The sequence below is a fragment of the Pristis pectinata genome, chromosome 9, assembly GCF_009764475.1.
Source record: "Pristis pectinata isolate sPriPec2 chromosome 9, sPriPec2.1.pri, whole genome shotgun sequence".
NCBI lineage: Eukaryota > Metazoa > Chordata > Chondrichthyes > Rhinopristiformes > Pristidae > Pristis > Pristis pectinata.
In genome coordinates, this window is record NC_067413.1 from 74,287,082 (window position 1) to 74,313,422 (window position 26,341).

The 26,341-nt window shown below is 36.3% G+C and overlaps 1 protein-coding gene across 1 annotated transcript in view; it reads right to left on the reverse strand.

Moving 5' to 3' along the window:
* Window positions 1–6,769: 6,769 nt before the first annotated feature.
* plag1 (pleiomorphic adenoma gene 1) overlaps window positions 6,770–26,341 on the reverse strand; it is a 39,994-nt gene continuing 20,422 nt past the window's right edge. The window contains 4 exon segments of the mRNA XM_052023157.1: window positions 6,770–11,704; window positions 11,706–12,009; window positions 15,586–15,951; window positions 18,745–18,874. Of these exon segments, the coding sequence (XP_051879117.1) occupies window positions 10,745–11,704; window positions 11,706–12,009; window positions 15,586–15,827 (1,506 nt within the window). The 5' untranslated portion in view covers window positions 15,828–15,951; window positions 18,745–18,874 and the 3' untranslated portion in view covers window positions 6,770–10,744.

Genomic DNA, 26,341 nt, shown 5'->3' on the forward strand with positions numbered 1-26,341 from the left:
AATATGCATTACGAGGAGAGACTAAGGGAGCTAGGGCTTTACTCTTTGGAGAGGAGGAATGAGAGGAGACATGATAGAGGTGTACGAAATATTAAGAGGAATAGATAAGCCGGTGCCTCTTTCCCAGGACACCAATGCTCAATACAAGAGGGCATGGCTTTAAAGTAATGGGTGGGATGTTCAAGGGGGATATCAGAGGAAGGTTTTTTTTACCCAGAGGGTGGTTGGTGCATGGAATGTGCTTCCTGGGGCAGTGGTGGAGGCAGGTGCATTGGTCAAATTCAAGAGATTGCTAAATAAGCATATGGAGGAAGTTAAGATAGAGGGATATGTGGGAGGAAGGGGTTAGATAGTCTTAGGTGAGGTTTAAAGGTCAGCACAACATGGTGGGCCGAAGGACCTGCATTGTGCTGTACTGTTCTATGTATCATAGGTGTGAAGGATTGGTGAAGTATCAGGCCTTTAAGTCTTTTGGATGATTAATTGAATTTTTTTATTACTATATAGTGGTATTTTTGTGGTGGTGTAGTACCAACTTATGAATGACCATATTTATCAATGCACTTGGTTCCAGCCTTTAGACTGTGCGTCTGTCACATAACTACTGTATTATCACATCAATGATCTTGCTTTTAACCTACATCCCTCACCACTGCTTAGTTGGCAGGATAGTATCCAGTAAGGTGTAGAGGGTGGGAATTAACAGAATTTATAGTCTATAGTAATATAACCAACCAATGGGACAGAACTCTTGCAGGGGCAAATGTTTGTTTCTGCCTGTCACAAATCTATCTGGGTAAGTTTAGTCTAAATAGGGCCCTGGCTTTTTATCATTATCCAGTTCATGGGTGCCAATTCTCAGACTTTCCAGTCGTGTGTGCATGCATGCGTGCATGTGTGAGTACGCCTTTGAATATCATAAATTTCAGTTTATGTGACTGTCAATCAATTGTTTTCTAATTTCTTGCACTATCATTGACATTATAAAAGTCTTAATATATAGTCACGTTGTTGGATACTAATAACACGTTAGACCAAGTGAGGCTGCAGCAGAACTGTTTTATTATAGTAAATTTGTTTACAAAAATGCAGGTTATCTGGCACAATAAATAATCAGTTTGCTTTTGAAGCATTTCTTTGGATGCAAAGATTAAATTCTAAAGATTTTTTTTACTGCAGTTTTAAGTTGTAAAAGCTTTTTTTAAAACCATCTTTTATGCCTATATTTTGTACAGATACCAGTAGTATGTAAATACATTGATGTGTATACATAAGCAAAATGTTTTCCATTCTGAACAAGATAACAATTGATGAAATACAAAGTAGTACAAAAATCCAATTTGGAATGCAGTTAGTTTCTTCCATCAGATTTGGTTTAAACTAATATGTTTTAAACCAATTAAATATCTAATTGTGTTTACATCTATTTCATATTCACTTAAATTCACTTAAAATCCATTTAAACCTTACACTTCCATAATACAAAAGTAGGGGGAAAATAATTTTTTTTTAATCTTTTACTTCCATATGGGGATGCAAAATGTGAATGCATTGTGAAATAGATTTAGTAATTCTATTGGGCCAGGGATAGTAAAAAGGCAATGATCTTGTGCATGATATGCTACAATGTTTTTAGAATTAAATGCACCATAGCTCGTGATTTGAACAAACCTCCATTATATAGAGATGCCAAGCACGTCAACGCCTGATCAAGTTTGTGTCAGGCAATTCTTCCCAACACCTTTTACCACAACTGCATAATATGTTGTAGCTTCACAAGGGCTAGGTACTAATGAATTTTGCAGCATTTTTGCCATTTGATTTCCCATACTTTAATTCAATTACACAGTTATAGTAATAGACGAAGAAAGGGAAAGTTCATAGCACCATGAGGACTGGTTTCCTCCAACCAATGTGAATTAGCAGCAAAGTATATACTTCAACAAAAAAATTTGCAGGAGTGTTCCCCATCAAATTTGCTTCACTTGTACCACAATAATTTCACTTGTTTTTACTTTCCCGTCTGTATAAATATTTATTTACAAGGAGCTGATGGGACGGCAGCAGCAAAGAACTATCATGTCATATACTGGTTATTGTAATGTTGACTTGAATGTAAAGTAGTAAACTCCCTAAGTGAGACACAGCAACTGTGCAAGCATATATGACAATTTTAATAAAAGAAATGCTATGACATTTGTACCTGCTAAAAGTTAAATAAAAATGTAAAATTTTATATACAAATTTATTTTATAATCTAATGGTCTAATATGAAATCTAATGGCACTTGAAACAAGTTTGTAATGATGGTTAAAGATACGACCTTCAAGAGATTCTCCTAAAGGATTAATGTATATGAAAGTGCTAAAAATATATAGATTATTTTGCACATATTCTGTAGACAAAGCTACAACTTGGACTATTTGCTATATATGTGTTGCAACAATAGTCTAACACCTTACCCAATTATGCTTCTATAAAAACGACTGTACCTTTATACAACTTTGAAAAAATACATCTAACATTATGAAAATTCCATTTCTCAAGCAGCATGCACTTGCTTGTGCTTTAGTTGACATATGAAAAATATAACATAATCATGTGAAAAGGGTAACTGTTTAAATTCACCTACTTATTGGAGTTTGGATACAATTTATATGCCAGAATTGATAATATCAATCCAGTTAATTTTGTTTACAGGAGATTTTATGAATAAATCAGACTTGTGCCTCCCTCATTTATCACAGGTTGGTTTGAAATAGTAGCTATCCTTTGTGTCATGAGGGTTTCCTCTCCAGACCCCTAAATTGATTGTTCTATTTGTTCAAAAGCAGGCAGCATCCTCGCTTACAAAGGCTTTCTCTTGTCCAAATCTAAAACAAGCCTGTAAAGTCAGGTTTATTTAAATGACACATTCCTAATGTAAAGCAATATGCTTTCTTTAGAAGGTAGCTTATATACCTAGAAATGTAATTGTAGTTTCATTTACAAATTGCAATGTAAAACACAAATGGGTATCAGTAAACAGTATTACCACTGGTCATCTTCACACCATTTCCCTTTCAGCTGTGTTGCAACAGCAGTTTCACTTACTCAGTCTATCTCAGTGCCCCGGCAAAGAATTCTGACTTCAGTTTTAAATACAAGCCATAACTTTCCAATATTAGTTTTCCAAACACTGCCCAGGCTGCTGAAGGAGCGTTAGAAATTTGAAATGCAAATAGAAATTTTTAAAATCTCAGCAGGTCATATAGCACCCATGAACAGAGAAGCAAAATTAGCTTTTCTGGTCAAGAACATCTATGTGAAAAGTTAATTCTGTTTTGCTCTCTGTAGATGCTGCCTGACTGGAATATTTCTAGATTCCGGAATTAGTGTGTGCATTATTTTTAACCATTTAAATTAATGGTTGAAAAATTGTGTACAATGTGTATCTGAATTTTAAGCAAGGTTGCAATAAAACCAGCTATAGCATTTGCTTGATTCATTACACAATGCATTATATAATGTTAGTTTAAGTTTTTAAATAATGCAATGCACCAATATCCTAGATTTCTCTTCACCCCACAAGTATTCTCAAATCTATAAATTCTGCATTTATTCCATTCCAAATGAACTTATTTTAAGGAATGCAATCTGATGAACTATGCACTTTATCCAATAGCTAATGGATTTGATGCAAGGATAACAATTTCCATTATTTGTTTCAACCATCTACCCATACAAGAGGAACCATCCACTTCAACAGCACTGGCAATTATAAATTGAATGATACATTATATACAAGCAGCACCAATCCCACTGCATTGAATAATGGTCCACCATACAGCCATGACCAATGTATTGTGGTCAGTTCAAAATTCTAATGAATACTTCAAAATTTAAGCATAATACTGTATTCTTCCACTTAAACACATAATTTGTAAATGATCAAATAGTAACTTTCAAATCCACATAGCATATGACCAGAGGCATGTCATTTCTGAAAGTAATTTTAAAAAATATATATTTGAACGTGGTCTAGATTTCCACCCAATGTCAATGTACATCAAATCTTTAATACTGGTACAAAACTCGTGTCCCTTTGACATTTAAAACTAAACTACTGGCAGGAACAAAATTGTAGATTTTTACTTTTTAGTAATACAGTTTCCATGTCTAATGAGAAAGAATTGTTCATCAATATAATTTAAGCTCAGTTTGACTTTAACGTAATAGAAACTGAATTTTAAAAAAACATAAGAAATCAAGATGTTAAAGTGAAGAGCACTTCTGAAAAAGTTCTTTTGTGCTATGTACTGTATAGTATTATTTATTAATATCAAAGATATTGCCAATGTTCCTGTTTTATGTGATCTTCCAGTGCTAATAATAGGACAGACATTTGTGGGATAGTAGTATCCTAACAAGTTACTAATTTAGTTAAACACAATTGGGTATTAATACTATTAATAAATGCATGCATTTCTATATGGATAATTAAGTAAGTATCCATGCATACAATTTCAGAACACTTTGAACACATAAGATACTATTGGAAGTGCATGTCTGTCCCAGCTTCTATTTGTGCATCACTACTTCAACTCCTTTCCATAGGGCAATTGTAGTCATGGAACTTTCTGTACTCTATCACGGTATCAGCTAAATATATTTTGACTTTTCAGAATAAGTTATTAAATTCAAAAATAAGTCCCACTGGGTTGAATAGGCTGAACATTATTGAGTTGCATTTTTCTTCTGCTTATGATAAAGGGATACTCCCGAGAAACCTGAGCTAATTGGGATGAATTGTTAGAGTGTAATGAACTTAAGTGTGAAATTAGAATTTTAACCTAAGATAATGAATTAGTTTGAGGAGTAAACTGGGGTGGGAAATCAACTAAAATGTGATGGGTAAAATGGCAAGAGTTTGAAATGCATTTCATAATTATCAAAAATTACATGCCATTGAGAAATAAAATCTCTTTGGAGAAAAATCCATTACAGAAAGGAAGAAGGCTTGTACAGTAGACAGGAAGAATAGCAAGGCTGAAGACCAAATCAAAGGATGACCGTAAAGTTGAAAGAGAAAACAATAGAATAAGGGTAAAATGGGAATGAAATGCAAAGAACTTCCAATAACTCAAGGACTTATGGGACTAAAAGCCAACAAATCCATTGGACATGATGATCTATATTCTAGGAGGGATGAGGTGACTGTAAAGATAATGGCTGCATTGTTGATGATCTTCAAAATTCAGTAAGTGGTTCCAGCAATTAAAATATTAGCAAATGTAATGCCACTACTCAATAAAATGGAGGGAAAAGAAAAACTACATACCCGTTAAACAGGCATCATTTGCCAGGAATTGCTGATATCCATTGAAACTGAAGTAAGATACCTTTTCTAGAAAAAAAACACCCAAGGGAAAATTAACTTGAGAAATTGGGATTGTCAAACCTAGCAGACTTGAGGATGTAATCAGTAAGGTGCATAAGGTGTGGGTGGAACCCACACAGTACAGGATAATTGGATCTTTGATTCCATAAGGTGTGGCACAATGGAGGGGGACAGCTGGGATAAAATTAGCATTTCAATTTGTTTGAGAGGATGCAGAAAGCAGAATGCAGAAAGGTCTCAGCTACTGTTGATCTACATAAATTACCTAGCTAGCTGGGCAGTAAAAATCAGCCATGACAATAGAAGAACGTCCACAAAGCCAGGTCAATAGGTGGGTCAGAAGTGGGTAGATAATGTGGAGAAATGCTAAGAACAGAAAAACAGATTCTCAAGGTTTCCAGCAAATATCGTTGGGAAAGATGTGTCTATCCTTGTACATGAAACACTTTAACATGCAGGTAACAAAGTATACAGAGTACATTGGCCTTTATTGCAAAGGTGTATGTACATGTAAGGAAGTCTTCCTGCAATTATACAGGCACTGGTGAGAATGGCTCTATGTAAAACTTCTGTGTAGTTTTGGTCTCCAGTCCCAAAGGAGGACATGCTTTCTCAAGGTGGTATTGTGATGATCTGTTGGTTTTCATTAAATATACAACATTCTATGAAACTCAGAGGGGAGATACCGTTGTTACTGCCCAGAAAGTCTAGAATTAATAGCATTATCTCAGGTAAAGGATTGACCACTTGGCAGTGAAGCAAATTTCTTCGGGGGTTACATGTCTTTGCCCCCAAGGATACGTAGTGTAACGTATACTTGCCTGCAGAATGTATTTTAAAAACATTGATCGGTAAGGTTAGGCTTTATTGAATAAATAGATAAGGCAATTGGACAAGAAATCAGACTGGAGGGCAGTGATCAGTCAAGTTAGTGGAGTAGACTCTAAACTATGTTGTAGAATGACTAACACTGCACCAGTGCCATTAGATTTCATATTAGACCATTATAAAATGGTACTCTGATGTGGAATCAATGCATCTCACAGATCATATTTTACAAAAAATTTGCAGTTATACAAGGCTCTTAACAAAAGTGTCCATTAATGTTAAAACACTCCTAAATTTTCTCTTGTTTGAGGTTACTGGTGCTGAACTTTATTTAGTCCCGCACCTCCTCAATCTGTCCATTCTTTACATAAACCAGGTTAGTGAGTTTCTATTAGTTATTTGAATATCTGGGAAGAGGAAATAAGAGCAAAGGTAATCCAGTGGCTCAGAGTTTGCTCTACCTTCTGGGCTGATCTCTGACCTCCAGTTTGATTTCTTGTCCAATTGCCTTATGACCTAATTCAATCAAGTCCAATCTTACCAATTTTTGTTTTAAATGCACTCAGCAAGTAAGTATACATTGTCCCTAAGTATAGGTAATTGCAATGATGTGTAACCCCTTAAAGAAACTCAGTTAATTCCTAAATGGCCAATCCTTTATTTGAGAGGCTACTAGTTCTCAATTTTGTAGCTCTTCAGATTGTGTCCATATCTGTACTTTTCCAGAAAATTCCACTGAGTAGATGATCAGAAACATACAATCTAATTATTTTAACATCTTCCTGGACTAGGGAGACTCAGATCAACTGTAGTGATCCTATCTCTCCAAAAGAGACAGAGTTTATATAGAAGAGATGAGTGTTTAACAATGTTTTGTTTTTAGGTATGTTTATACATATGGTATGTCATTTTCTACTTTGCAGCCAACTATAATGGAGCTCAGCTAGATATATGAAGATATTACTGACAACACAAAAAGTTAGCTGTCCTGATGTTGATGAGCTGATAATTTGTCATTTAGAAAGAGCACACTAATTATTCAATGGAGGAATAGAACAAACAAGAAAAGAAATCACACAAACATAATCACTGATTAGGACACAGTATTGTGAATAATTCTGGGACTATACTTCAAGAAAGGTACAAAATTTTAAGAGCACTGAGGTTGACAGTGATGTTATCACATATATTTAAGTAGAGTTTATAGAAGTTAAAAGCATAGTGCATGAAGAGGTGACCCAAAAGATTTTAAGGATAAGGGTTTGCAATACCATGCTCTCTAGCTTGAGGGCGGGGCGGGGCGGGGGGAAGGATGTCATTACTTATCAACATAGGAAACACAATGGGAGTTCATTCCATTATTTTTTCTTAGAGGTGGACTTGAGGCACTTGAGGCTGAATCATTACAAGGTTGTAGACAAAAAAGCATGGATGTAGTACAGTATTCTTTCAAAGAGCCAGCACAAACATGAGAGAGTGAAAAACCTCCTCCTGCATTAATATTCTCTAATCCTATGAAGTCTAGGGTCCAGAATATTACGAGCAGTAAAAATGTTCTCAGTGCTTGAATAGTTTTTGAACTTCACAAGAAAGATTCAAAATTAAACTACAAAACTGCTGAAATGTTAATTGACCCAATAAAAACACCATACCACTTAATCATTGATGGAATAGGAGATGGAAGTACCAATTTCTAGCAAAAGTTCAGTTTTGGCAAAGTAGCACTTTTCATTTTGTACTCATGCTGCCTTATTCGTAAAGTTGACAAGAGGACATTAAATCATAGTGAGCAAACCAAATGTTTATGGGGAGAAACTTGTCCTTGATTGCTAGTACTAAATGTTTGTGAGAATACTGGCCACCAGCTGTACTTGCCTGTCAAGATTTAGTTCTATTGGAGTGAAAGGAACCAAATGTGCAGAGGTGAGTACAACTGGGAGCTGTTATTCCAAACTCATTTAGTACGAGCAACCTGACTCTTACATTCAAAGTAACGGGGTATGGCCAATATAGGCTCAAGAATGAGTTCAATCTGTAGAATATGGAAAGAATAATTCACTTCTGAGAACAAATAATTTTATATTTCCACTGAGTTGAAAACATTTTGGGTTGATCAATATTTCAAATATTGGGTCAATAATAAATTGTGAAGGAAACCAAAATTTGTACACAAAACCTAACACAACATAACTGATGCAATGAAGTAACACATCAAGTATTTGCTCTTAATTGTTATGAGGAATGCAGAGACCAAATGTAGATCTAATATAAGGTAGCATGCAAGTCACAGCTAAACATTTCCTTTGGCACTTCCCTATATTCCATCTTTATAGGCATAATTTATTTTGGTTTAGCAGTGTTCCACTAGCTAAAATTCAAACAGCCCATGTGACAAAAGCACAACCAACTTAAAATCATTCAGCATTTATGGAGATTACAGACAAGTCAACTTTTCAAATCCTTTCTCCGTTCTGAGGAATTTCACATCAACATTAACTTATCTGTTCTCGCCACATCAGAATGAGTTTCCAGTATTTTGTTTTCATTTGACTTCCAATATTCTTCTAACATATTATTCAATTATCTTAGCTTGTTTGTATTTCCATATAAAGCCTTTTGTATCATCTTAAAGGGTGCTAACAGCCATCTAATAATTTAGATTGTAACACATCCTTATGAATGCTTTATTAAATATGGTTTTACTATACTAAATTCAAAGTCCTATTTGTCAGTTTGCTACAGGGATTGAATAGCTAACTAAGTCACAATCACAGACCTCACAGATTATTGTGGAACAGTAGAATTAATATTAAATTTCTGTATAAACAAATTACACATGTACTCTGAATAGTACAATGCAACAAATAGTATTCCTCAAAATACTGCTCAAAACGGAATTTAAATCCAAATTAATAATTCCCTAATATGTCTATCTGAATTAAAGTACTAATATACAGGTGAGATACATACAAAGAGGAAAAAAGATCAACCCTGAACTTAGTTTCTCTCTCCACAGATGTTGCCTGACCTGCTGAATATTTTCATCATTTTCTGTTTTAATACAAGGCTTAAGTACAATTGGTTTCAGTTGAAAATAGATGAGGGTTTCAGTTCAAAATAAATCTGAAGTTTTCAATTTCTTTTACCTTCTAAATTATTACAATTTCATGCATTTTGGATTTTTATAAATGAAACAATCAAGTTGAACATTATAAAATGCACACATGGAAGTGAATTAATAAAATAATTCAGGAAAACAATGGAAGCCTCTGAAGGAATTAGTTCAAAGCAGATGGAATAACTTCAGATTAAGAGTAGACCACTGCACAATGATGGACAAAATTGTTATTTTAATGAGAAAATGGTTTCTTCAAAGCACTATTTAAGCTAATTATTTGCCATTTGTGGCAATAATGGTAAAACTAAAACTCAAAATTATTTGAAAATTTGCTTAAGGAAATGAATAGAAATGCAAGTGAAATCTTGATAGAATGCTTATTACCCTTTACCAATTATTTCTTCCTCTCACAAGACTGTGCTTTCTTTTGGCAATTTGAGTCTTCACTTAACTGTTTTAATTTAAAGGGAAAATTCCACATTTGTTGGGCACAATCAATAATCTAACAGATGAATTTGTACCATTTGAGATCAAAATGGAAAAATTATATGTGTGGCTTTTTTGATCAACTTTTGACCTATTATTCATAATCTTAATTAAATGACATACAATTTAAAACTAATGCAATCAATTTAAATCAGAATAACTTATTTATACTGCCACTCTATCACAAGAAGTTGAAAATTAACTTCCATATCTTTGTAGCTACAGTATCAAATTTGATGGCATGTTTAATTTTTTTTTAAAAGAAATTTTTCACCAAGAAATTTGTTGAAAGATAGGTAACCCTCAGCATTTTTCAAAATAATATCGATGGATTATAAACAGACAACTTTGGTGCATAGATATAGCCAAAGTTTTTGGTGTTCAAACATTTTTAAATGCAACAATGCACCTTCAAAAGATCCAAAAAATGGAACTGTGCAAAATTATTACAGAGCAGCAATCTTTTCAAAAACTGAATACAGTTTGCTTAAAAGGTATAAAGCACTGTGAATTTTGCAGTCACTATCTGATACTTGAATCTGAAAGACTGATTATGTCAGTAGAGCCTAAAATTAGAACTCAACAACCATTGCGATGAAAGGGTTGAGGGCTGTGGTATTATGTATGAAATTCTTATTGTAAACATCTAGGTCTGTCAGTGAGTCTATTGATGATGGGTTAGACTCAAATTTACTCCCAATGTGTATTATTAGAAATCAACTGCTAAACAGAATGTTCCTATCATGACCAAAAATAAACACAAGTGTATTATACATTTTTTCTTGGTCTTGTTTGCCTGTGGTGGTCATTCACAAAGCAGCACTGATGTTACAAGCTATCAAAGAGTTTACAGTCCTATTCCTTAATGTTTCATCAGGATAACTGGTTTAACAATATTTGGAAAAGGAAATGGTTAAGAAATTTCACACTGCCTACTGAAAAGCCTGGTGAAAACGTGGCAGGGTTGTTGTGCTTAAACTAGTTGTGAAGACCGTAGATAAGGGATGGAGAGCATTGAGACCAATGCTGTTACTAGTTTCATGTGAATCCTGGTACTGGGGTGGGAGAGGAATTAAGGATGTGTGAGGTTCCTCTTGTGTATAACACATACCAGAATTGCCCAAAGAAACTGGCTGATTGTATGAGGAGTTATTTAACGGTAAGAAACTTAATAACTGAGAAAAGTCTAAGGATGATGTATTTAGAGGTTCACTGAGCAGTGCTGGGCTTTTAGAAAGCAAAATATCCCCAGATCCGTCACCCAAAGATCCTGGCTGAGACTCCATGCCTTGTTTTGATGAGAATGATTGAGTGTCATGGGCAGGGGGAAGCAAATCACTATGTAAATCCATTAAGTAACTGTCTATTTCACTTTTTAATGGTTGTCCTTTATCAGGCATTGCAATGGCATATGAGGTAGAACCAAGAAAATATTTTGAGGAAAGTTCTTGAGGTGAGCGAATTGAAGTCTCAATTTCTAGTGGGCAACCTATTCCTAAAGGTAATGGAGTAGAGACCATTTGATTTGTTGCCCCTAATGTTTGCATGGTCTGAATATGGGCACTGTAAATATTCATTTGTAAAGTGTTTGTAAATGATCTAGTTGTCAATTCACTGGAAACTACTGACATCACTGGACTTAGCTCATCTTTTAATGACAATGAAGTATTAGAGCTAAGTAGATCCATAAAATCTGTTGGTTCTGTTTTCACCTTTAGCAGTTCCTGTGAGTGACTTTTCTTCATATGGCGGGTCAGGTGGTCTTTCCGACCAAATCTCTGGGCACAATACTGACAAAGGAAGTCTTTTCTTCCTGTATGTACTACCATGTGTCTTCGAACATCTTTACGAGTATAGAAACAACGGTCACAATGGTCACATTGGTGTTTTTTTTTCCTTTGTGCCACTTGACGACTTGCCAGCATGTGTCTTCAGATGTTCCAGTAACACTCCTGTGCTTTCAAATGTTTGTAAGCACACCTTACAAGTAAGGTCACCACTTGTTGCAGCATGCAGAGCTAAATGACGCTTATAACCAAGCTTTGTATTGTAGTTTTTCCCACATTCCTCACACTTGAAGGCTTCCTTATTTGGATCATGAGTTTGCAGATGATTCTTTAGATGATCTTTACGATGGAACATTTTCTCACAGTAAGTACACTTGTGGGTCTTCTGAGGTGAATGGGTGGCCATATGCCTTGAACAGACACAAGTGGTTATTTATACTGGAAACCTCAAGTGTACCAGCTCTCCTTGTTTGGAGATGGGTATTCTGTAATGTATAATCAAAGAACTGCAGATGCCAGAAATCTATAACAAGAACAGAGAATACTGGAAATACTCAGGTCAGGCAGCATCTGTGGAAAGAGAAACTTAACATTTTGGGTCTAGATCCAGTGTTAACTGCTTCTCATTCCACAGATGTTGCCTGATCTGCTGAGCATTTGCAGCATTTTCTGTTTTCAAATCTGTAATGCATGTTGCCTAATTTTAATTAAATCTTTCAAAACCAATGTCCTAAATTTATTTTTGTTTAACTATGTGGCAATGGCCTTTAAATTTAAACATAAAAACACATTTGGACATCCTCAAAAAAGTTATTTTAACAAAAATTTTTAAAATGGTGAATATTTTGGACTAAATTTATGCCCAGCTAAAATTGAGTAGGTATAATTTAAAGACTTTGAGAATTAAACTGCATATTGAAGTATTCTTTACCAGTTTTTGTACCAGTTTTTGTACAAGTTTTTCTGAAATATATTTTAAAACAGATTCATTTGATTTTTTTTATTCAAAATTTGTTGATTGATATCCGAATTCTAACTGTACAAAAGCCAAATCATTCAGGTTTATAAAGGACAGACTATGAAGTTTTTGATCAGAACTGGTAACAATCCACATCTCAGATTTCTGTGCTGTGAAATGAGGGAAAATGAAACTAGCCAACAGAATCAGAGCACCAAAAATGTCAGTTTACCCTGCTGCTGGAGATCCCATGGATTCCCTTGGAGAGGCCTAGTCTTAGTGAGGTTCCTTGTCTCTCAGATACTGTGCCAGATCTGATTTTAATGAAGATTACAAGCATATGGAATGACAAGGAATAGGGGAAGGCGTTTCCTCTTCAATAAACAAATTTTACTTTAGATTGGAGTTTAATTGTTTACAAGTGTCTTAATTTTAAATTATTAATTCTTTTCTAATTATATTTGAATTTTAATTTGAAATTATGTGAATACAAGTGATATTACAAGAGAAAGCCTTGCTAGCTGTTAAAGCTCTCCCTGGCTTTGTACTATCCAGGGCCCTGTTGTGATCTGGAAGATAAGGTCTCCACTTACAGCACAGGTATGCATGGGAATGGACAGAATGCAGGTTGAAATTGCAGACAGTGGTTCAAGTCAAGCACAGGTTGGCCCATTGTTACTGCAGGAAACATTTAGTTTATAAACTAAAAAATGTAAGCTGTTCTTCTAAACTCAGAATGAATGGTGTATACATTTTGACAGTCGACAAAGTTTCAAGTTTTTCTGTAATTTTGTATCAAGTTCCTACTTCCTATTTTAAGATTTGATAATAACTCAGATTACTGTAACAATTAAATAGTGGTGAAAATGGGTATAAGTAACAAAACATTCATATGATAATGTTCACTAAACAAAATTTAAAGCCTACGTTTAGTCCATTTACCCATTTAATAATTGGGTAGCTTTCCAGCAAAATTAAATACATTTCAAAAACTCCTGAATCTTGCATAATTTAAGATGTTGTGATTCACTTTAGTAAAACCAATCACTGCAATCAATAAATGGGAGAAGAAATTGGTCTTCAATGATTTACATATCACTTATGAAAGTGTTTACTTTTATGTAAGAAATGAGACATAGCATAATTTGCAGTAACAATTATGATAGAGTACGCTAACAGAATATTTTAAACAAAATTCCTACACTTCATGGTTGGAATTCAGGAAGGATGGATATTTTTTCCTCAAATAAGAGATTTACTAATGATACTAACAGATTGTAAAATACTTAGTATGTTTATCATGATATCTTCCTAGGGTAAAGTAAGCATATATTTTATACAAAGCACCTGAGTTTATCAAAAATGGATAACAGAACTAATATCCTAATGCTCAAATTCATATTTTATGTGACGGTCTTCAAATCTGAAATTTATTTGAACACTGTCATATAAAATATGAATAAATACATTAAGCTTTACACCATAGCTACAATAACCAGTCCGAGTTATAACCCCACGTAAAAATGGCAAACGGGAATTTGTTACAGAAATAGTAAATAAACATCCTTGTTATTAAAACATGAATAGTAACAATTAGAATATTTTCAAATAACTTTGTAAGAATTAATATGGACAGTGAAATTTGGTATCATAATTTGCTATTTTGCATAGAAAATATTCACTAATTAATGCATTTTTCCAACAATATTTTCCAATCTCAAATACAAATGATTCTTTCCTGATTATCATTTTTGAAGTATTTATACAAGCAACATATTCTTAAATTATTTGACTCATAGCAAAAGGAATGTCTAAAGCAGCTAAATAAAACTTAAATTGAAAAATCAAAAAAATGTTCTGATGAAGGTTCATTGAGCTGAAACATTGTTTTCCTCTCTGCAGATGCTGCCTGACCTTGCAGAGTATTTTTACTACTGTGTTTTTATTATAAAAAAAACTCTTAAAATTCGGTTTAATTGACAAATTCATTACTAATTCAGAGCTAGATCATGATGGTACTGGACAGTATCAGAACAAACCCATATTCACCTAAGCTGATGTGCCATGTTATTATGCTAGCAGTGCCACCACTGTCAAAGCTACAAAGGTCTTTGACATTCAGTGAAATTTAAAGGCCATCAAAAGTCTTAGAAGGTAAATTAAAAAAACCTAAAAAACACAATACAAAAACATTAAATAATTAAGAACTTACCTTCACTATTGCATTCTTGACTGCAACAATCCCCATTGCTGTCAATGAGCCACAGATCCTGTGCCAGGTTAAATCAGACACAGAACCCAAGAACCAATTTAATTTTTGCTCCTCCCACCTTTTGCTGCCCCTTTCTTCCCCTGCCACATCCCAATCCTTCTATCTTATATCCAGCAGCAGAGCAAACTGACTAATTTGACACTTAGTAAATCTAGAATTTCTGTGCTTCACATTGCAGGTGTGGACTCCTGGACCTGCTCCCATTTGGTACTGCTGTGTTTTTTTACCAGCGAGATCCAGGCCATTATCTTTTCAAGTACATTGAAAATGCCCAACTTTTGAAAGAGATAAACATTCAATGAAAACTTGGAGGTTGAGTTCCTCCTCTGATACATTGGCAATCCAGGTGCACATTGTACTCAAAATTCTACTGGCTGAGATTTTTGCCTCAAGTTTCTATTCATCTGCATAACATAATGTAAAATTTGCAATTAAGGTGCAGAAATTATTCAAAATATGACAGATCTCCAATTGCTTTTTACATCAAAGTGCATAAATTCATAAAACCAATGCACAAATTTTGGTTGAATATTTGGCCATCATAGTCTTAAACCATTAAAAATGTACTCAATTGAATTTGTTATAGACTCCTTCAAAGTCTATTCTGATATAATATAGATGCACTAGTTGAAGGAAATTAAGCTTAGAATGAGGCCAAATTTGAAACTTTGAATTACTCTTAGAGGCTAAAATTCAGAGGCAAATATCCCCAATTAATAGAAAGAGATACTATCTACTCTGAATAGTTTTCCATACCTCAGTAGTTTATACTTAGACACAAAGGCCTTGGTACAGTCCTCGTGTGAACACTTGTAGGGTCTTTCTCCAGTGTGTGAATATGAATGCACTTTCAATTTCTCAACACTAGTGAAGATCTTTCCACACAACTGACAAGGAAAGGATTTTCTGGATTTGGTTTCACTACGTTTACGTTTTCCCACTAGAACCTTCTGAGTATCCGTTACTTCTAAAAGATCACCAGGGATGACAGTGGCCATCGCAGTCTACTGTAGGCCTAATTACTGGACACTTGGTGTTTGCCCAGTTGTACTGATAGAAAAAAACTTCTGTTTCTTCTTTCTGATGTAGTTTCATGTGTTCAACACATTTGGCATTTAGGACCTATAAGCAAAAATTAAGAGTTTTAGGCATGATAATGGTGTGACTGAACTTATTTCAGAAAACTATTTATAACTGCATTGATACTACTACTACTACTACTACGTTACATACTCACCCAGATTTTCAGAGCTGATCTTCTACCTCAGGCTCATTTTCCTGCACTACGTCCACAACCCTTGATTCCCTTCATGTCTAGATATCTATCAATTTCCAATCAGCATAATAACAACCTTGATAGCTGCTGGGATAGAGAATTCCAAAGACTCACCACCCTCCGATTGAAGAAATTTCTCACCTTAGTCCTAAACGACCTACCCCTTATTCTGCAGCTGTAGCTCCTGGTTCTAGACACATCAACCAGGAGAAATGTCCTTACTGCATCTAGTCTGTCAGCCCGTCAACCTCATACAAATTTTGTACACTTTGACAAGACCTCTTAGTCTTCTAAACTTAAGAGTACAATCCCAGTTTACTTTATCTCTTCCTCATGCAACAATCACACACCCCCAAACCCCCACCTTCCTGGAACCTTTGCTGCACTTTCTCTTATAGCTAGTTCCTTTAAGTGAGGAGACCAAAACTGTGCACATTATTCCTGATACAGTCTCACCAAGGTCCTATACAACTGCAATAAAACTCCCTTACTCTTGTATTCAAATCCTCTTGTGATAAGGCATTTGTTATCTTAATCACTTGCTGCACATGGATGTTGGCCTTCAGTGACTTTGTGCAAGCAGACTTAATTCCCTTTGAACATCAACACTACCCAAATCTCTAACCATTTAACAAATGTTTTACTTTCCTATTATGTGTACCAATATAATTTTCGACATAATATTTCATTACCACGTGGTGAAGCTCGTAGGGCTACTGCTTCACAGTGCCAGAGACCCGGGTTCAATCCTGACCTTGGGTGCTGTCTGTATGGAGTTTGCATGTTATCCCTGATTGCATGGGTTTCCTCTGGGTCCTCCAGTTTCTTCTCACATCCCAAGGGTGTAGGTGCATGGTAGAATTTGGGGGAAGTTGATGGGAATGTAGGATTAATGTAAGTGGGTGGTTGATGGTTGGTACTGACTTGGTGGGCCAAAAGGCCCATTTCCAGGCTGTATCTCTGTATGACCTACTCACTCAGCCTGTTTATATTCTCTTTAAGTGTCTGTACATTATTCTCTATTCTCAATCATATCTATTTTAGTATCATCACCAACATAAAATAGGTTATTTGGTCCCCTCAGCCAAACTGTTGATAAACATTGTGAAAAGCTAGGATCCAAGCACCAATCCCTACTGTATGATAGCCAGCTAACCTGAGAACTTTCTATCCAATAACCAATTCTCAATCCAAGTCAGTACATTACCCCAATACTATATATTCCAGTTTGATAACCAACCTTCTGCATGGGCCCTCATTGAACACCGAAGTCCATCACATCAAAGGTTCCTCCTTATACTTGTCACATCCTTGAAGAGCTCCAATAAATTAAACTTGATTTTTCCCTTCATCAATCCAGGTTGGGTCTGCTTAATCTTATTATTTTCAAGGTGTTCTGTTATAAAATTGTTTGTTCCTTCCCACTGACCTTAGGATAATATTAGTAGTTTCCTTTTCTCCCCCCTCTGTCCTTCCATCCTAGAAGAGCGAAATCACATTTGCTACCTTCATATTCAAAGGAACAATTACCCATTGGCCCCATTAAAGGGCTAACCAGAGAAGCAAGAAAGGAAACGGCAGAGGCTCAGACCATCTTCCAGTCAAAGCCTGCAGTGCAGTGTTCAAAACTATGGAGCCTGCTCTTTCCCATGATGCATCATTTTATATCATTTCTAAAGTGGGCTTCCATTGTATATTTTAGAGCATTGCAGGTGAGCTCCAAATGGTGCTTGCCTCTCTTGTTACCTCCACGGTTCCAACCAATCAACAGTACAGTTACTGCTGGCTAGACACTACAATCATTATAAGTGAAATACAGCAAAAAATTGTTATGCTGCCTGAATTTTGGAGAGAGTTAAAACTGCATTGTAACCCTAAGCTAAATTTCAGTGGTTATTAAATTTAGACCCTATTCTGTGTCTACTAATATAGTGTACTGATTAAATCCTTCAATCACAGTACTTCAAGTCTTGCCTTTTAGCTATAGTTCTCATACTTGACACTAACTTGATAAATTTACCATACAAGCTTTCTATGGCTTTAATGACCTTGTATAATGGAGCATTAAAAAACTAGACAATACTTTTGCCTACTCAAATTGTGTAAATTCATTGCAATCAACACATCAAAATTCCACACTATGTAATCTTATTGATGTGTGCTACAAAATTAACTACATTGACATACAAAAACTCCGATCTGCTATTGGACTATTTGGAAATCCTGATGGTTTTGCATCTGTGTCAACAGACAAGTTTTCCACACTCCCTTCAGTCTTACTGAGGCCCATGCTTGCCCAAAACTCAATTGTCTCTGCACTCCCCTGAGACTCAACAGGTTCCTGCTTCCTACACCCGAGAACCCTCAGGTATCCGGTTCTCACAATTCCCTGAAACTTAACAAGTTTACTGGAGAATTGATAATATTACTGTGTAACATCTTGAAAAAAATTGTTTGTTGGGGAATTAGTATGAATAACAACCAATAATGTGGAAAATCTGCCAGTCTGGCATCACTGTAATGGAGTTTGACTGTAATGGCAAAGGTGTAACCTATTTTGTAGCAACAAGTGCATGTTTTTTTCTTTCACTTTTACACAAGTCAAGAGGAGAGAAGAGCTGGAGAAGAAGAAAGTTTACCTGCTTAGATTTTTCTTCCTAGTTCTACTCATTGTGGAAATTAACATTTTTCACAGTTGGAATCTGTTTCAGGCCCATAGTTTGTGTAGTCAATGTGCCCCAACTTTCTGCAAATCACAAATCTTAGAACCTAGAGGCAAAAAAATAGTTGGTGCCACAGTTGAACAAACCAAGTATTGCTGAAATTTCTTTCAATTAAAAGGAAATTGATTGGGGAGAAAACATTTATGCAGGACAATTTCTTTAGCTCTTGTAAGTCAGGGAAGAAAAAGAACCTAGTGACAATGATGGGTTTTGTAGAACTGTGCAAACAATATAAAATCACATAAAACCAATTGTTTGGAACTTCAATGCAAAATAATACTCAGAAAAAGGCCAAAGAAATGTTTTCATATCTTTTATTTATATCAGTGGTACACAAATTTTTGGAGGCAGACTGTCAATCCAAATATTTTCTGAGGGCCTGCCAAATGTTGGTGTTAAAGATTTTTGAACACCCAGTGATTCTCAGGGGTGCAGGAAGCAGGGACCTGGAAATTTTTAATTAATCTGGATAATTTAAATACTGTTTTTTTTCAGTTCTGCAGAATGTGGACATTGCTGGCAAGAGCAAATAGGTACTGCCCATCCTTCATTGCCCTTGAAAGTGGTGGTGAGCACTAGTTTGGAGGAAAGTGTTGTTGGTTAGGGAGTTTTAAGATTTAGATTCAGTGTTAATGAAGAAATAGTGATTTATTTCCAAGTCCGGATGGTGTGCAGCATAGAAAGGAACTTGAAGCTGGTGGTATTCCCAGGTATCTGCTGGCCAGGTTCTTCTGACACCAATCCCCAGATCTTAAGGTAGACTGGGAAGGAACAACTGAATTCAATGCCTATATTTGGTGCTAAATGGTGTAGTTTTGATGTAGTGGTTTTGAAAGAACTGAATGGCTTGTCAGACTGTCTTAGAGGACAATTAAGTCACTGGTGGATTTGATAGCCAGTAATGGAATCACATATGGCAGAACAAGGACAGTCAATTTTCTTCACTGATATGTTTTACTACAATCTGTTAATTTCATGGTCAACATTACTGAAATTAATTTTTAAATCTAGATTATTTAATTGAAATTAATTTCCCTAACAGCCACTGCAGGATTTGAACACTCTCTCAGGATTGGTAGTCTAGAGCTCCTGATTATTAGTCCAGTAATTTAACTAATGTGCATAGTTCCTGTTTTTTTGCACGTATACATGTTTATTTTAAACCTGGCTAGTTGTCATGGCATTTCTACGGATGCCCTAAACTGGGCAGCATCAATAAAGAAGTCAAGAACCTAGTTGCCACTGCTGGCAAGTGCAGATAGGAGAGAGGCGAATGTAGGTGGCTCATTGTTTCTCGAGGTAGACTGAACTCTACCATCCCACGGGCCTGATATGGCCATTTATTACACTACAACTGTTTCACAATGTGTAATTACAACAGGCAAATTAAAGCTTTATATTGCTTTGTGTCTTCTCAAAGTATTTGCTGAATAATTTAATGAATAATTTAAAAATACAACAGCTTTAATGTTACCGATGAGGTAAAATTTGTATTCAAGATTCATAACAAAAACCTGTATCTACGTAGCATTTTCAACACAAATATTCAGACAGAATGACATTAGCAGCATAATATGCCTACCTGGAATAATAAAGCAGAAAGGTCTTTCATCTCACTATGCCACAGACATCTCTTTTGTATCCAATTACGTTTAATCCATTCCCCTACTCTTTCCTTATAGTACTACAATTTTCACCTTTCAGTATTTATCCAATTCTGTTCTGAATGTTGCTTCTACACATTTCCAGCACTATTTTAGACCATGCTTGCAACAGCTTTCTTAAAGTTGCATGCTCTTGACATTACCACCAGAAACATAATCACGGTCATAATTTTGAACACAAATCAACTCTTTTTAAAAAAAACCTCAAATCTCTGCATACCAACAGCTCCAACCACTTTTTTTCTTTAACGTCAAAGCCTCAACATCCTTATTAAAGAGCAGTATGCACAAATGAACAAAATATTCCTCCCGAGGCCCATGTTTGTCACAACTTCCTACCTTTTGTCTTTATTTATATGGGAACAGACTATAAATATCCTATCTACCTGAACAGTCATCAAGTTGTCCTTCCAGCTACAAGAATTTGTGTACGTACACCCCCAGGTCTCTGGTCTTGCACAAACTTTAATGCTGTACCATCTGGTTCACATTCCATGCCTTTTCCGCATTCTTCCTACCAAAAGTTTATGATTTTACATTCCAAAAATATATACAGTAGAACCAAAAGGAAGGCACATGGCCCTTATGTCAACTCTGGTACAACGCTAAAGGAGATGCCAGACCAATGATCTGGGGGTGTATGTACACAAATTCTTGAAGTTGGCAGGACAATTTCATGTATAATCTTTTATATCATCTCCATTCTCCTAATTCGATCTATAAATTCCTCTTTTCCCCCAGTCCCCAAATATCTTAGTTTCAGTCTATAATGTATTATAATAAGCATTTGTTGCTCTAGGGGTAAAAGCTAGGAGACTTGAATTTCGTATCATTTTCAAATTTAAGTTATGTTCTGTATACCCAAGACCAGGATCATGTAGTAAAAACAATAACCCCATTAGTAATGCTCAGAACCTTTTTTTTAAACATAATAAAGAACCTAAGAAAATAGGAGTAGGCCATTTGGTTCATCAAGCCTGCCCTGCCATTCAATATGTTCCTGGCATTGTAGCTCCCTCCAAAATGGAAAAACAAATTCATCATTTACTCTCTGTCCCTTGAATAATATCAAGACTATGTGCCTACTTTTTCCAAATGATTTTTTAAAGAACAAATAAGCAAAGTATTTCATGCTGTCCACTCTATACAAATAGCTCCCCTTTGATCTCTAATTCGGCCCTCTCTTCAACTATTCATGTCTTTGAAGTCTTACGTTAGATGCCAATTTATTTTCATAATCTCACTTTTCCAGGAAACAGAATAAGCATAAATGAGTCTTCTGGATGGCAAGACTTAAGTAGTGTGCCACAGGGATCAGTGCTGGGGCCTCAACGTTTTACAACTTATATAAGTGACTTGAAGGGACTGAAGTACGGTTGCTAAGTTTGCTGATAGGTAGGACAGTAAGGTGTGAAGAATAGAGAGGTGGCCACAAAATTTGTGGGTAAAGATCTAGCAAATGGGATATAATGTGGGAAAACAGGAGGTAGTCCATGTTGGCAGGGAAAATACAAAAGAAACAGCATATTATCCAAATGGTGAGATTTTGTAGAGCTCCTAGATGTGGAGGGATCTGGATGTCACAGTGCATGATTTGCACAAGGCTACCATGGTAGCACATACGGTTATCTTGCTTTATTATAAAGTAAAAACATACCCTAAGACAAAGTGTATTTCTGCCCCAAAAAGGTTAGACTTAGTTGGAGCTACAAGGCTCAGCTGTACAAATAAGGAGTACACATTCTCCTGGAATGTTCCCTTAAAGCTAACCTCTTCACCTGAGGGCCACAGCATTATACCAATCTTCATGCCTGGTTTAATACAAGGACACAAAGGACAATACTGATGTGTATTTGACATATTTGAAGTCAACAGTGTATGCCATGTTTTCTTAGAACACAAAGACTTTGGGGGAAAAGGGTCTGTTCCCAAGAGCCTGAAAGAATGTACAAAACTGATAAGGGGTCTCCACCAAGATAAATAGCCCCAGTGGACAGAATAAAGCAGACATAAGCTTGTTCCTGAGACAATTAATATCTGTAGAGATACAAGGAGAGGTGACAAGTGAGTTGTAAGTGGATGGTTGCCAGATGAAATGTGGGTTGGAATACCAGACTTGTTGAGAACAAATGGCTTCAGAAGAGATGTTACATGCGATAGAATGATTGGGCCCCCTCTCCCTCCTGCAGGTGAAAGATTAATTGAATAAATACACTCGTCTGAGCCAAGAACAAATTAATGAAAGTGATTCATTTACCTCACAACATTTAGCATTGCTGGCAGGATCTTCCGACTTACACGTGGTAGATCTGGAGCATCACTTGTGTGTGTTTTTAATTACCAGCTGTAAATTTGATGTATGGCCTTTCATTGCCTGTCTGGTGGAGAATCTGTACCCAAAACATCTGCAAGGTTTGACCAGGTAGTTACAAAAGCACAAGTAGACTATAAGAGGGCCACAGTCACAGACACCAGTGTTCTGGAATAAGAACGCAAGGAGTCATTACCCAGAGTGTCTAGTGAAAAGCACCAAAGGTTAATAGACTAGTTGAAAAGACATGTGGGCCCAAGTGGTGATCTTAAAGACCAGACAAAATGATGGGACAAACAGCATGAAAGTCAGAGAGAAAAAAGGAATACTAGTACAATAGTACTAAACAATGTTAGCTATTGCAGTACATGGTTCTGTGTTTTGCTATCAGAGATAGCCTGTGTGTGAGAAAGAGACCAGGTAGGACAACTGAAGCATTTCATGCAGATTCAATGGATACTAGAATTAAGCTTAATGAAAATGCATTTGAATGTTTGCCTTGTCAATGTGAGTGTATGTCTTTAAAAAGTGACTGCCTTTTGTCTTCAGTTATCAGTCACTGTTACACTAAGAGCTGAAAGCTGTTAATCTTTTGTAGTCCTGTGTTGTTGGAAGTGTTCATCTCTATACATTATATCTTTTGAGATCAGTTTTTAAATTGGTATCAAAACTTTGTGGGCTCCCAGTCTTGCTGTTCCCTAAAGCTGGCAAACATTTGAGTTCCTAACTCATCACATGGAACAATGTTTATAAGCTGCATGAAGGAGTATTCTTTTCCTTACTTAGTTGCTTTAAGTTTGCAAACCAAGACTTAAACCTTCAGTTCAAAAATACTTTTAATTGCATGCTTTTGCATGTATTCCTTTAACAAATGGAGTATTGACCACAGCTGGGCATTAAACACGAGATGTGGCCTCAAAGTCAAGTTCAGATCGGTGTCTGATTATGTCAATGGAGCTTTGAACATGGTGTTTTAGTTGGGTCACAGTAAGAATTGTGTTTTTATATATATACTGTCTAAATTGAAATGAGTGGTATTTAGTTTTAATTCAAACATTTCAGTTACTGCAAGCTTGAGAGTTTGTTTGTACTGGCTCCTCACACAGGTTTTGTTGGGCAAGATGGAATCATAGATTTGATAGAAAAAATGTTATTTATAGATGTAGTCTATTTGATTTTGGATCCTCAAGATTGACTTTTAAAAGAAAAACCACATACAAAGCCTATGTACATTATTTACTATAGAATCAGACTTGCAGTGTTGCTTGTGTGGATAAGTGTGGAGATGTTAATCATTTCCACTGACAGCTCTTTCCTACTGCATGTCAGAGAAAGGAGTTTTAAATTGGGGGAAAACAGGGATGAACTTTGACAAAACCTGCCAGTCTAACAATAGGATTTGTTTTTGTTTAGAAATGGAAGAACAAGGTCACATTGTCAAGATATACAGTAAACTCTGATAATCCAGTATCCGACTGCCAGACAACCCAGTGGTTCGGCATCTGGCTCACTAGGTTTGTTCCGATATTCCCTTTAAACTCACCAGGAGCCCATTTCCTGTGCTCCATGAGCTCACTTCATTTACTATTAACAACCATGCAATAAAAAAAAACAAAGTGAATTGAAAGGGTGTTGGAGTATTAATCAGAGTAACATCCAATACTCCAGAAAATCTCCATCTGGAACCACTAGAGTCCTGAGGCTTCCAGATTAGTTTTATTTTATCGGGATTAAATTCAACAATGGATATTCCAATTTTAAAGTGTAATTTAGGAAAAATGCACTCAAGAATAGGTAACTAATGTTCTCAAAAGTGCAATTGGTTGCAAGGGAAATAACAAGCTTCAAAAAAAAAAGTGAACATAAACTGAGGAACAGGCCTCAGACATGCAGTTACCTAAAGTATCATGAAATCTTCACAAGTATTTGAGTCAAAGGGCACTGATGTGGGTGCCTTAGAGGGGCTGATTTTGAAACATAGGTTAGATCAGCACCTAAACATACATTGCAGGCTTACTCCCTACAACCCTATGCTGACCAAAGGGATAGTCACAGAAGCACTGGTCACAGTTAAATCCACTAATGTACACAAGGTAGTTGAGCATACCTCATACACTTTTGCAAGGCCAAGAGAGGAATAATGCAGATGAGTACTGTGGGGTTCTACTGTCATAGGCAAGAGAATAATGGGACAGTCAATTTAACCCTAAAGAGCAGGAGATGGTGGACCCCACAAGGAAAATCAATTGGAGATGCAACCAAGTCTCCCCCCACCCCCCAACCACACACACAGATGCTGCCCGACCTGCAGATTGTGGACTGCTCCAGATTCCAGCATCTGCAGTCTCTTGTGTAACCAGGACTGGAATCTGGGGAACCAGAGAGCTGACTTGCAATACAGTTTTGGCTGTTGCCACTTATGACTTAAAAGGACACAAGGTGCATGATAAGGTGAATGATGTGTGAATGTTCTGTTGAATTTTCTACAATCCCTATAGGTGTGATCAGATGAAGTGGTATTGGCATACAGCCACCAAAGATGTGGTAGAACAAAAGGATCTGGGAATACAGATCCATAGTTCCTTTAAAGTGGCATCACAGCTAGATAGGGTCATAAAGAGCTTTTGGCACTTTGGCCTTCATAAATCAGGGCACTTGAGTACAGGTGTTGTGATGTTATGAAGTTATACAAGATGTTGGTGAGGCCAAATTTAGAGTACTGTACGCAGTTCTGGTCACCTACCTACATGAAAAATGAGCTTGAAAGAGTGCAGAGAAAATTTATAAGGATGTTGCCAGGACTTGAGAAGCTGAGTTATAGGGAAAGGTTGAATAGGTTAGGACATTATTTGCTGAAGCACAGGAGAAATCTATGAAGGATATAGTTAGGGTGAATGCATGCAGGCTTCCCCCACCACTCTCCTCCACCCCCCCCCCCCCTCCCTAGAGAACTAGAGGAGAGGTTTAGGGTGAAAGGTGAAATATTTAAGGGGAATATGAGGGGAAACTTCTCCATACAGAGGGTGGTGTGAGTGTGGAACAAGCTGCAGCAGAAGTGGTAGATGCAGGTTCAATTGCAACATTTAAGAGGTTTGGATAGGTACATGGATGGGAGGAGTTTGGAGGGATATGGTCTGGGTGCAAGTAGATGGGACTAGGCAGAAGATCAGGTGGCATGGACTAGATGGACCAAAGGGCCTGTTTCTGTGCTGTAGTACTCTGACTCTATGATGCGACAAGGAGCTCAGCTTAGCCCCATTGGGGACAGAGATACAAATCTTAAAATCAGATGTGCAAGCAGGATACCACCTTGATTATTTAGGGCTTGGCTCAGAAAGATGCAGGAGGTTATCTATACTTAGACCGCTCACCCCAAAGATGCATTTTCTGTTGTCACAAGTTCTGGTCACCTTATTATAGGAAGGATGTGGAAGCGTTGGAAAGGGTGCAGAGGAGCTTTACCAGGATGCTGCCTGGTTTAGAGTATGCATTATGAGGAGAGACTAAGGGAGCTAGGGCTTTACTCTTTGGGGAGGAG